The sequence below is a fragment of the Rhea americana genome, unplaced genomic scaffold (genome assembly GCF_003343005.1).
Source record: "Rhea americana isolate MKP2758 unplaced genomic scaffold, rheAme1 scaffold_35, whole genome shotgun sequence".
NCBI lineage: Eukaryota > Metazoa > Chordata > Aves > Rheiformes > Rheidae > Rhea > Rhea americana.
In genome coordinates, this window is record NW_028186479.1 from 2,620,742 (window position 1) to 2,634,634 (window position 13,893).

General features: G+C 38.2%; 1 protein-coding gene across 1 annotated transcript in view; it reads right to left on the reverse strand.

Annotated features, from left to right (window-relative positions):
* Positions 1 to 236: 236 nt before the first annotated feature.
* Positions 237 to 13,893, reverse strand: part of GADL1 (GAD like acidic amino acid decarboxylase 1) — a 239,210-nt gene continuing 225,553 nt past the window's right edge. Inside the window, exon 15 of the mRNA XM_085311799.1 lies at positions 237 to 3,102. Within this exon, the coding sequence (XP_085167925.1) occupies positions 2,929 to 3,102 (174 nt within the window). The 3' untranslated portion in view covers positions 237 to 2,928. The remainder of the gene's footprint in view (positions 3,103 to 13,893) is intronic.

A 13,893-nucleotide genomic window follows, 5' to 3' on the forward strand; every position in this document is an offset into this window, starting at 1 on the left:
ACCAAAGAAATTGCTAAGACAGGATCAGTTTCTGCATTGATTTATATCTGTACCTGCCTGCTGCTAAGAAGTTGGCATAGCATCCTGATGAAGGTGCGTCTCAGTAACTAGAAGTAGCTCATGAGCCAATCCCATCTAGCTAGAATACAAAAAAAAAATTTAATAAAACAGCAATTTTTTGCAAAAACAATTTAAATTCTGCATTTGAAATCAACAGCAAGATAAATTGTGACACATTTTCATTCAAGAAGTTTATTAATAACAATATGGGCACAGCACACACATAAACCACATCCTGAATCAGGGTTAAATGAGGTTTCACATACTAAAGCTGTGCAGGCAGCTTGCTGTTCCTCCATCTGGAGAGCTCACTCGTACCTTCTTTATACATATCTCTGCAGTTTTAGATTGATAAATGACAAGCACAGTCTGTATTTATAGGAGTGTCATTCACTTTACTTTTTATTAAAATCACCAGGTGCAAAATAGACATTTTGTACATACCAGTCCTAAATAAGTAACTATAAGAAAGTGACCTTATAGTCCTGAAATAAGACCATYACATCGCATGCTTTGGACATGATAAGGAGTCAGAAATAATAGAAAATATATGGAGATCAGATAAGCTACTCACATCATGCTGGAAGGTTAACCTTCACCTTTGAAGAAAATAGTGYGTATATTGATCTGAGATCTATTTTCTGCAAACACTGAAAATGTTCCATTTTGCTCTCATTTAAAAATGCTATAGACACTACAACTATGGAAAGCAACTGTGCTGCTGCAGCCCAACAAGTACGCTAAGTGTCACTGTATCTGGAAACAGAGGAAAGCACTAACATGAACAGAAACAAGACAAAAACACTTTTTGCTAGTAGTGGTGTCACGCTGGAAGGTGGCAGATCTTCCACTGAATCAAGAACTCCCCAAGAATCTGGACCATAACAATATCTTTTTCTTCAAGGTTGAGAAAGAGAAGTGTTAACAGTCTATGTGCATCTCAGAAGGCAACAGGCAAAATCATCCCCTCCATTCAGCACCCCTTACATTCTCTGCACTCCATCCAGGGATGCTAGGAGTTTAAAAAAGCTTTATAGCTCTGAACCATAAGTGCTTCCCAAGATCACAATAGCCAATATACCCMGATGCACAAGGTAATAAATGATGACATAATCTTCTGGGCATTACAGGGCAGAATCCAGTACCGTTCATTTTATACAGAATTCTCCAATATTATCAGTACTATAACCAGTGGCTCACTATAACAGCACAAGAATATTCATTTTGAGCACATTGTTAAAGCCATTTGCTTTAACATTTGCATTAAGTGACTATTGCTCCTATCTACTGTTCTAATAGTGACAATGACCTTGTTAAACTTTCCATACCATCATCCTGGAGATTGAAAGTGGGAATGTCATGCAATGTTGGATCCTAGTACAGTGTAGGAAAYGAAAGCAAGAAAGCATTGTGTTTAAAGACAGCTTTAAGCAGTACAGAAAACATTACAGTAGAAAAGTTTGTATTGGTCAGTGCTACTTCAAATACAGAGTAGGGTACAAACAATAAAACATCAAAGTAAGTGTGTGCTGATTTACAAGTTGAAAGACATGATTATTTCCATGTTTGCTACAAGAACTTCACTCCAAAAATATATTTATTATTTCTATTTTTATAGAATGGATCATTTTATAGGTAGAATGAAAAATAAATCAAAAGTACACTGTATTTCTTAACACATAAATAAAAAGTTTGAACTTAATTTTAAAATCCAGGTTGATCAAAAATTCTCTGACTGTTCACATCTTAAAATCACAGGCAGACTTTCATTGATCACCACCATCTCAATCTCAGTACCAGATTATAAATTATACATTGATTACATGAGATTTAGCCATCTTAAAACTGTAGGAAAATCCAAACAGACCCCAACAAATGTATTGTTTTGTTACATTCTTTATAAATAGTCATGATGCATAAAAATACTCATCTTCTAGATAAATATATTTTTTTCTCTTATTTTAAAGTGCATAAAAGCTGCTAAATAAATTTTAAAATAGAGGAAGGTGAACAGTGGTTCAGAAAGGATTGGTATCTCCTGTTAACAAAGAGTTAAGAAATTGCAATAKACTATTCCAACATTCTCAGTCTACATTTTGAGTGGGAAACCTTTSCAAACACTGACAGAGTCCAATCATGTCTTCAAGTTGGAAGGGACCTTAGGAGGACAACTAGCTCATCCTGTTCAAAGTAGGGTCAACATTCGTTGCTCAGGCTTTTGTCCAGCCARGTCCTGCAAGTCTCTAAGGACAGAGGCTGCACAACCCCTGCAGGCCCCTGTTACACTGTTTGACTGTCCTTATGGTGAAAAATTTGGGCAATTGTCCTATTTAGAGGCCTTGCAAAAATCTTCATGGATGTCCACAATTTCCAGTCTTACCAGTGTGACCACCTCTATCCTTAAACATATACCAAACTAAACTATCAACAGAGTAGTCAGAGTATTAGCTAGCATTTTAAAGCTCCCTGAGCTAAATTTACTCCTAACAGTAACTTTAGAGGAGTATTGCCTGCATACCTAAGTCATCAGTTTGAACTACGGTGTGTACAGGCACCCTGTAAAAAGCTGCCCTCCCTGGGACATAGGCACCATTTTCAGAAGTGCTCCCTTTTCCAGGAAACACTTCCCAGAATGGCAGTGGTGCTGCCAGCACTGGCCTGTCCCTGGCCATCTTCACCCCTCATCAGCAAACACTTTCCTGTGGAGGGATAGTCTACCTGCAAGACCCTTAACATCACTACATAAAATGACAGTTTCCAAGCTATATGTGAAGCTCTTTACTACCTTACACAAGATAGCACCAGAATGCTGCTGCCACTCCATAAATAACACACATGAGCACAGCACCTGGTGCTGTGGAAACAGCGTTATAAGTCCTCAGCAAGCCGTTCCATTTCATCCAGCAAGAAGTCCATGTCCTCTCGGCTCACTTGTGGGCTGATGACCACCTGGCGGAAGAAGTTGACTTTACCCTGGTGAGGCTGGTACCCAAGCATCATGCTGCCCTTCTTCATCATCCTCTCTTTAATTACAGGAGCAACCTGAAAGTAAAGCCAGAGAAGGGTTTTTGCCTCCTTCAGTAAATTAGTAAATCTGAGCAGGAACAGGATTTTGTGACCTTATGAAGCTTTTTTGAAGCGTCTGAGTTTCTCATTCACTTGCCTACCCCAAGAAACATTAAAATTAAAAACTTCAGGCTAAGTGCAGACTGTGCATTGAGAACCTGGAAGAAATAGTTCAAGACTTAAATTCCTCAAATGTGGAATATGCCTGCTGCTTGGCACATCTACCTGCAATATAGGACAACTTGGGTTATGGTCCCTAGTCTTCCTGATGTAGATCAAAGGCTTGAACTGAGGGAGAACATTGACTGCAACTGGTAAAGGGTATGATTTATCTCCTTGTGCTAAACTAGGCTGTCTCACTACTTGCACTTGATGGCCCTACCCCAGCCATGTCTGCAAGGCAGCAGTCCCTGGAGGGCTCTCTCCATAGATCCCTGTGAACCTTAAGTTGCCAAAGAAGTTAGATRGATGGGACATTAAGGGAGAGTCCTGATCATGGAGGTTAAAATTTCATCTCTTAGATTCAAGGCTTAAGCGGTGTTTGATTCCACCACTCTTGTATAAATGGGAGTAAAATCCCCATAGGTGACTCACTGCTGAACAAATTAGTGAGATTGGCAGGCAGGTCATTGTGGTTGAACATTTGATCCCTTCACAGCAAGGCAATTAACCTTGTGCAATTAACCTTGTGCTTAACTTTAAGCATGTGAGCAGTTCTTCTGTGTTCTCAGGCTTGAAATTACTCATAAACTTAAATGCTTTGCTGGATCAAGTACACTATCCCTTGGAAGATAGAATCCAACATAACTAAATATTTTGGCAGAAGGAATATTTTTAAAAATATGTCATGTTTTAATGTCTTACTAATAATGCTGATGCACTTTAAAACTGCATTCCTTTGCATCATTTTGCAAAGGCTTGGCTACAAACTAAGCAAACAGATGTACAATCTAACCTTGGTTTCTGCATTAATTTATTTCAACTTTAAAAGTTAGTACTGGAAATTACCACCTGACCAGTAAAAAAAGAAAAATGATGATGCCAACTTTGCTTTAATAGCTTTATTTTTACATGGTAAATTTTGCTAGACAATTCCCAGACAATTCGCTCAGAGAGAAACATCTGAGGTTTTCAATACTAACTGCCTAGCTTCCCCATACTAGTTTAGTGGTACTTGCCTAGAAGACCATTGTTTCAAAATCTATTTTGAATTCAGAGGAGGAATGTTTATGGCTCTAACTTAATTTGCCTTGGTTTATTTTGATTTGTCTTTGTGACAAAGCTACTTGTTTTATTTAGTGATTTTTTTTAAACAATGAGAGTGATGGAGTCAGAATTCTAATTAAAATCTAGAGTGTGACACCAGTATGAATTGTGCACATGAGAGCAATGAATACAATTTCGGAATGCAACATGCAACCAGAAGGTTTCTTTGCTTAATGCTACAAACAAAAGCAAAGAAGTAAGTTGCGAAAGCAGTGCTGATAGACATTTGAGAAACCAGAAGATACCCATGAAAAAAGGAACATTCAGAATTTACAGCAGATGTGTTAGAAGGTATATTGTGATACCTCCATTCAACTTCAATAGCACCTTTCACCATAAAAATCTAATGTAGAGCTTTGAATATGCCTCCTGCATAAAGATCCTTATGAAAACTAGCAACAAAATCATAATTCTACTGTGCATCTGTAATGTGTACATCATTTACAGAAGTCATCAAATACATCCTTGTACTACAGGAAGAAAAATATCTCCCACCTGGATTTCTATCTTCATGGCAAATGATTCAAGGATTCCCCAATTTCGTTGTTTTATAGTTCAGAATTACATCAGAGTAACCTCATTTAGTCCATACCTAAGCAAAAAAAAAAAAAAACCCCACTGGAATTCTGCTTGGACAGTGCTAAGTAGCTATTTTGCGTGAGACTTTCATCTAGGAAAGTATATTACTCAGCAAACAGTCCTCTGCATTCAGAATCAAATACTCCAGACTGCATAGTGACAAATCCCTGAACGTGGTACTGTACAGTGCTAACAGGAGGGCGAACAGGAGTCACATGCGAACACCCTTGTTTGGCAACACACCTGGTTATGCCCCCATGCGTGTTGCAGGTCCATACACAAGTTTTCTCAAGGAGTGAGTAACTTTGGCATGACAAAAGTTMTCCTACTTCCCTTCAGTTTGCATATGCTGAGCTGTTTTAACATCACACCAGACTACTAGCRCTCAATTCTTCCCTTCCTGTTCACGCCAGCTACATTGCTAAATAGCAATGACACTGTGACAATGCTCAGAAGACCCTGCACCCAGGGAGCATTGCATTGAGCGCTATACAGACTCTGAAAAGAAACAACTCCTCGAGCCCTGTACTTGACAAGAACCCTCAAGTGAGCTCTACTCATGGAAAAGCTGTAAGTACAAGGTGAGTAGTGAATCCTACTTAATATACTTTCTCAAGCTCTTTTTTAAGATTCAAATCCCTATGGCAACTTTTAGCCTTTATTGATGTTCCATCAGAGTTATTTCATCTTTTGTACTATGCTATTGATTCTCTTCTTCTCAACACCCAGTCCTCCACAATCCATCATCCCGAAATGTGCAGTAGCACAAATGGAGAGAATGAGAGCAAAAACATTTAGAGCTTCAGCAACATGAGGACTGTAAATATATCACATTTCAGCAGGTCTTCTCCCATGCAAAGAAAAGGTAGAAAAATCTCCCTTTCTTTATTTCATTTATCTTCCATTCTAATGAGGCTGTTCTCTCAATGTGTTTTGAAACACCTCTTTTTCCTCTTTGAAAGCAAAAGTCCTGTGGGCTTTTGACAGGATTATTTTTGGAAAGGGTTACCGCCAGGTATTTTGCAYGCTTTATTTGTTGACATAATACAGTCAGTGTAACAAGACTATCATGGATAGTCTCTTCACAGGAATAGCTCAATAGCTTCACAGGAAGCTATTCAGGAATAGCTTCCTGTGAAGAATTCTCTTCACAGGAAGTAGCAAGAAACAGAATATGTTCACAAATGCTTAAGTACAAGTTTCAGAAAAAAGTTATCAAATGATGCATGCTAAAGCTTGGACTTGAGGAATACTGGCTATGAGTGCTAACTGAAAGTAAACGCAACTTCCAGCTTGCAGCAGAAAAAATCAGACTTATAAGGGACTAACTACCTAGTGAGGAGTTCAATGAGTTCAATTCCACTGAAGGCAATAAGAACTGAGGATACTCAGATGTCAGAAAGAGCTGCACAGTCCTGTTCAGGATAGACTCCTAAGAAAGCAATTTAGTGAGAGTGAGATTGCTTCACCTATCCAATTATTTTACTGCAGAACTTACTTCAAATTGTAAATCTAATTCTTCATGTTGCCCATCAGTGGTACAGTCTCAGAATTTTAAGTGTAATACATCCTAAAAAACTAAGTTCTCATCTCTCTTTTGCTTTTCTTCATCCTCTTCCTTCCCACTCTTGGCCTCCTATGCTAACCCAGCCTGGAGATTTTTACATCAGAAACTCACTTCAGCAGCATATTAGCTATCAAAGACATGCCCTTCCTCCACGCGCAAAGAAGTGACTGCACTGTGTGGAAAGCCAATGTGCACAGGTCTGCCGCACAAGATGCTGCACATCCAGAGGCACAGGGGATCTGCTCCGCCTGGGAAGTAATCTCAGCAGACYCACACAGACACTGTAATAACTCAGGTTACCTGGATTCTTCCCTTACTTCAACACAGAGGCTACTAAACTGGAGCAGCAACAACGGAGTAATTAAGACCCTTCTCCATTACCTGARTGCCAGGATAACCCTTTCCCCACCCCTGTCAGCACTCAGCCACACTACAAACAGGAAGCTTTAGCCCTAAAATCTGAGCTGTTTCTATGAGAGTCCGGACTGCAGCTGATCCTCATTCCTACACTCCTGTGGAAGATGCCAGTGTTCCTCCCCAGTGCAGCAGCACACAACAGAACGGTGAAATGAGGAGCCAGGGCCACCTCGGGCACTGAGGCTGAAGTATGTATGTGCATTAGGAGGATGAGGAAAGCCAGGGATCTCCATGAAAGTATCCTTGAGAAGAGTGGCTCTGCACAATCRCCCTATAGAGAAATATCTTAAAGACTACCACATTCACTGCAGCTGACAGCTTAATAGTACTTAATGCAAGTTTCTCCAGMACTTCAAGAACTTCCTCCAAGCTCACGCACTGACTGCCTAAATAACACTCTTCAGCCACTACTATGAAAAGCTGACTTACCAAAGGGTTGAGCACTTTCTCAGCAGAAAAAGCATATGCTTAGTATCTAAGAGCTAATGCACAAGTCTTCTGAAAGACTTGATAAAATGCCCATTTCAGATCATTTATTCTTCTGCTCACAGGAAACACCTCTGAAATCATTCTCACAGTGGTCATGCTACGTAAACATGGTTCTTGCTAAGAACAATTTCCTAGCGCATAGATTTATAGTGCAGTGTGAAATCTCCAGAGCGGCTCAGCTAAATGGGTGATGTTCCCACAGCACAATCTCTGACAACTGCAACTAACAGATCCACTGGAAGTGCAAGAAAGCTCGGGTTGGAGAACTGCAGAATAACCTGCTGATAATGGAAGACTGTGTCCAGCCTCGTTATTAATTTATTTCTCTATGTCTTCCCTTAATCTTCAAGGATTCTCTTTTTCAGTCTAATCCAGTATTTCTAAACTGTCCCATCACAGATGGTTTTTTTATACCTCTTAACTCTGCATCTGTTATCTGAAAGCTACCTGTACTACCGTAATTCTTACCGACTCTAATCATGTAAGTCTAGTCATATCAGATGCTGATAACCACTTTTTCCAAACCAAATGGGGGATTTAAGGTTGTGCCTTTTAAAATCCACAGTTGGCAAATTTTGTACTTTTTAATTAAATGCTGAGGCAACAGGAATGAACTTATGGCTAACTGATAACCATGTTGGGAAAAACTACTTTGCTAAGCACAGAATATACAAAAAGACATTYGGAAAAATGCTTCAGAAAAAGAAGCATGTATGAATTCTGCAAATAGTAAAAGTTAAAAGACAGTATTAGCCAGAAAAAATAAACCAGAAAAGACTAAAAGTTTTCAATACTTTTAAACCAGAAATATTCTGATAATTTTTTCAAAACATTTCCAATTAAATTTAAATATAAATTAATTCTTTCTTTTTTTTTTTTTTTTTTTTTTTTTTTTTTTTTTTTNAGAATAGAAAAGGGCTAAGAAAACTGAAACTAAGCAAGCTTTTGTTTAAGTTTGTCTGAAAACAAAAATTCTTTCTGGTCAACTTAAAGCAAAGTTGCTTTCAGTTTCAGTGGCCAAACCAAAAAATCCATAAATCCATTACTTGTACAACCATAAATATGTGGGATCAAAAATGCTGAAATTGCTTAATTAAATCACCTGTAGAATTTCTATCTCCCAGAAAAGCCAGAAAGTACGAGAAAATTAATGGGATTGCCTGTTCTGTCAGTCAAATTTGGCTGAGGATCTTATGCAGACAGCTTGTAGTAGTATAGATAACTGTAATCATGCCARTCCAGCAAATACTACAAAGTCAGAATATATCTGTAAGAACTAGTGTTAATACTGGCAACTTCTATTAGAACTATTTTTCCAAATCATTTGGACAGTTCTCAGTTCACTGAACACCTGTGCAACATAAAATAGCTTAAAAGCTATTCCAGCTACTGACAGCAGCAACTCACAGCCACCAGATCTCATCCTGCTCCCACTGAAATTCACTTCAAAATTGCCATGGACTTCAACAGAAGGATCATACAGTTATCCAAATTTTCTCCTGCCTATCTACTTGAGGTGGCAGTTTGCAAACAGCCTTCAGTTTTCACTAGCAAAAGCCACACTTGCCATAAAACTACAACCTTTATAGGAATCCACAGAAGCAGGTTAGATGCTCTTGGAAGGACAACAGCATATGAGTAGATCAAACTATTTCTCCTGCTTGGATAGTGGCCTTTATGAAACTTTCTGAGGTACTGAATACCACACARTAGAAGTTGGCACCAAAGATATAGCTAGAACGCAAAAAAGTCTCCTCTTTGACAAAAGGAAAAGATCACATACTCATGGCTTCACAAAAATGGAAAACACGTTTTGTATTCTTGCCTCAAYTATTTCTCACAATGGAAGACATATTCATGCAGAATAGTCTCTCTCATTTGACCGGAAGAACCCACCTTAGCTACCCCAGAAGTGGCAAATTTTCATTCAGAAGTWAATGATTTTTACTTAAAAGATATTTTGGCTACTTGAGGTCTGACAAGTTATGCTTCCTGCCAATAATGGTTGATTCAAATTCATGTATATTCATAAGAAAACTTTATTAACTAAATCAACTTAACTGACATACAGCAATTGCCACCAAAAATAAACAAACCCCAATTAGGTAAATATTTGGACACAATTTTAAACTTGTACATATGTACTATTAATTCCAGTGGGTCTTCACAATATTGTTTCTTACCTTGGTTAAATGACAGTATAGTGGTCAAAGGACTGGATACAAACTCTTAACAGCTACGACTGGTCCCTAAACCTCTAAGAGACTGTTTTGGTTGTCTTGGACAAATTACTCAATCTCTTTGAGGTAACAGGTTTCTCTTTCCCCTTGCATGATGCCCATAATCTTTCTGGGCAGGGAATTCTCTGTGTTCATACATCTATCATAATCAGCCCTGATATCTCATGGGTGCCCTGAACACTAACGTGATATATATTAAAAAACCTTCTTTGCCAAATATCACAAACACCTATCACAGTATATCTGCTCTATTTCCTAGTGTGAATGCAGAAGGTAACTTTGAAATCAGTGACACCAATTAGTATTAAGTGAGGACAATAGCTGGCTTTTTAATAACAATCAYTGGATGCAAAACGGTTGGAACAAAATACTTGTTTGGTTAGGTTTAATTAGAAAACTAGCTAAATACTATAAATAGTTGGAAGTAAGTGCTTTCAACATATTCTAACATTAGGGAAGTATATCCTCTATTGTTAAATATCTTTTCTTCTCTTGTGCTGCAAAATCAGTTGCAGACTTTAAAACAGCAGGCTCTTCTCCTTTTAGTGATAATTAAAAACAAACTCAGACCATTTGTCAGCTGTCACCCCAACTGGGACAATCGAAATACCAAATATTTGCACACCCAATCACAGCTTTGTTCCTGTAGCCAAGGCGCTCTGTAAAACCCAAACATGTTTTTCTTTTGTCTAGAATTTGTTCTGGGCCCACATCCCTAAACCACTAATAAATTATTGCTGTATGCTATTGCGCCAGTGTTCCCCTTGTGCCACACCAGGCAACAAAAGGAGAAATAAGTGTATTTGTCAAAATAGCAGTAACCACTTCCACATTTTTCAGAATAACTAACATACCAAAGGAGAATAGATGCTGTTGTATTTTTGTTCTGCTCTGACATTCCCTGTGCACCTTCAGCTCACGGTTGTGCACTGCAGCTACGATATCACGTTTTGCWTATCATCTTCTCATCAGTTACTTTTTGCCACGGGACACATTAATGATCCCAACAAATCACTGAAAATGACTTGATTAATAGGAGATGGCGGTTGGCTCCGATTTTGATTGCCTTGAATGACTCTTTAGTCAGCCGTTTATGCAAAAAAAATAGCCTTCAGATAAAGGCTTTTAYATTGATGGCATTTTGCCTCCAAGAAGAATGAGGCAGAACAGACAACACCCATGAATCAGCACTTGCAGATGTTTGTGGGTGTGCTTTCCTTATAGCTAAAACTTCGCTGATGAACAATGCAGATTTCCAGGTGTACAGTCTCATGTCTACTCTTGAGTACATGTGCGCTTTTTGAGACAATACATTTGGTTTCCTTGTTATTTCTCTCACATTTCTGTGTTGCTTTACCAAGGTCTTACTACCAGGCCACTGGGAAAGTCTAGACATTAAGAAAACTCCAAAAGCTAACATACAAAGCTATGAATGAAATGCTCTGATTTGTTTAACCAGTACCGAGAGAGTTCAGTGCTACTGGTTTTTTAAAAACAATTGTTTTAAAAGTTTTCATATCGTTCATGAGGTTCTTCTGTGGAACATTCTGTTATGTTTCCATTTTTGTGACATCTTCCTGTCTTTCAACCCTGCCAAAAGAAAGCTCCCTCTTCTCCATGCAGGAATGAAAGGGCAGCTTGTCATCTTGAAAGCAAGAGCTACTGACAAAAAAAAAAAAAAAAATCCTTTTTAGTTTGTATGCATAGGTATGAGCTTCTGTTCCTCTTCTCCACTGGGAGAAAAAAAAATACCACAGTGCAATGTCTGAGGCTGGGAAAAGCACATTACAGTAGAAAGACTACATTATTCGGTGACACAAGTTCAAAAACTTAGCACACTTTTGTTGTAGAAAAACGTCTCTTCAGAAACTTGGAATGAGTCCCTACTATTATAAGCTTATTTTCCTATTTGCACAAACCAGTTTCTAGTATAAGGTAGCACCTTCAGTATTYGCATAAATGTAGGGATTAAAGGACAGTAATGAGTCTTTGTTCATATTCTTTAACCAGATATAAAGAAAAATGAGCATTAAAACAAAGGTGGATACCTTTTGCATGTTKTTTTTTTCTTTTGTCCTTAAGATCGGCATAACAGCCTTCACAAAGGCTGCTCCTAATCTCTCAGGGGGGACACAACATACCACAACCCAGCCTGCTACCACAAAAGTACGGCTGCCTGATCCRATCATCCAGCTTAACAAAGAAAAGGATCTCCTGTTCGCCCCTTCCCCCATCCCATGAAATAGAGGACCAATTACTGGCATATATTAGAATTGTTTTGCCTACTCATTTATTCAAAGTCTGATCTGGACATGAAATAAAGGCTACCAAACCCTTCTAGCATGGAGTCCTACCAAACTCAAGCAACACTCTATTCATATATACCTTGTCCCAGGACAATGTTCATTCATTTCAGCTCAGCATTCTTCCTCTTCCCATCTCCATCCAGTGAGCTTTTTCTTTCTTTCCCTCCTCCCTCTCCTGCACAGCTGAGATGCAACATATGTTACATGTCTCTGTGTTTAAATGGGTGAGCAACAAGAAAAATGGAAGAACACAGCACGATGCCTAAGGTTTCACAATCTGTGAGGTTTTTTTGTAGTCTGGAAGGGTGGAAAGTGAAGGAAAAGTAACGGTTTGCAACCACAATTTTTTTACAAAGTGAAAAAATAAAATATATGTAATTCTGGATAGAAGTTTTAGCTAAATGAAGTTAGACTGCAGTGAATCCCTAGGTAATTCAGGGCAGTTGGAGGTAGAAGGGCACACCAGGCCCTTCTTGTGAGATTTGTCACAATATACTTATCCTCAAAAGGACTACACAAAATAAAAAGTTGGCTGACTTTGAGCCTGCCCTACACCCCTATAAGTATGGCTCGGCATTCACAGGCACAAATTAAATCCTCTAAGGCAGTACACCAAATTGCTCTGAGAATCTTCTTCTTTCTCCAGCCTGGTCTGAAAAGTAGGTATTCAGTCTGGACCATAACAAATGCCACAGTTTTGCTTAGTGACACAGCAACCTCTAAATCACGCCCAAAAGGTAAAGATAGTATAATCAGAAGCAATCATTCAGCAGAAGAACAGCAGGGAGGAAAAAAAAAAARGACGAAAAATTTAGCAGATTTTGTTGCATTTCTTCACTAACATATATATTTTTTACCAAAGAGAGATAAAGACACAGATGGAAAGAAGACAATCTTTTGATCTTTGAAAGCAGTTATGATCTATATAAAACTTATCCATTAAAATCTACTAAATTTCACTTCCTTCAGTGAAAGTATTCTATAGAATTCAATAAACACAAATAAATTTTCAACAAAGCTTATAAAGTCTCCAATTGATCAATGGCTAAAGAAAAGATTCTCTGCATTCATCAACATCCACCTAATGTATGACATTGAACTCACAGGGAGTTTTATAGCTGACTACTTGAAGTAGAGTTAGACACATTTCCTCCTAACTATTAAATTTGAAAGGAAGGTCTAAATATTCTGCTGAAAGGATACCAATCTCAAAAATTTTCTGTTGCTTTTAGAAGAAGAATTCTTGGTTATAATGACAGGAACTTTTGCAGGATTTGTACACATTTCTGACCATACTGATTCCTTTGAAGAGTAACAAGAAATTCCTACCCTGTAGGCACAAAAAAGAAACATATTCCATTCCAATCCTCTTGAGACGTCTACAGTTAAAAAGGAATCTATGCTTAAATATCCTAAGCACAAAATGAAATCTGAAGTTCTTGAGAAGACTTTGTATCTCAGTACACATCAAGGAGCAAGATTTTCTCCCACTCACACCCACAACTATTTCTGACACCACTCACAACACTACACCAAATATAAAGACTACCTAAAAGTAAGTGGATGATGCAAGCTACACGCTTCTTCTGTAGCACTACTATTAGTTGATCATTTCTGAATATTTCTGAAATTTCTACAATTCAAGCAATAGTAAGGAAGGACAGTTCTACATGAAGAAAAACAAAGGGCTTAAGTCTCAACCCTTTTTAGTTTCTATTTGGAAAATCAACGTTTCCTTACAATTTCTTTAAGAACTACTTGATGCAGCAGGAGGGAAGTACAACTCCTCTCCCCTTATATTGAAGTTGGTGACAGGAAACAAGAGAGTGCTAATGTAATAAGTAGATATTCATTTAAGTAGAGGCAAGCTTAAGATTTATTGACCTGAGAGCAAGAGGTCAAT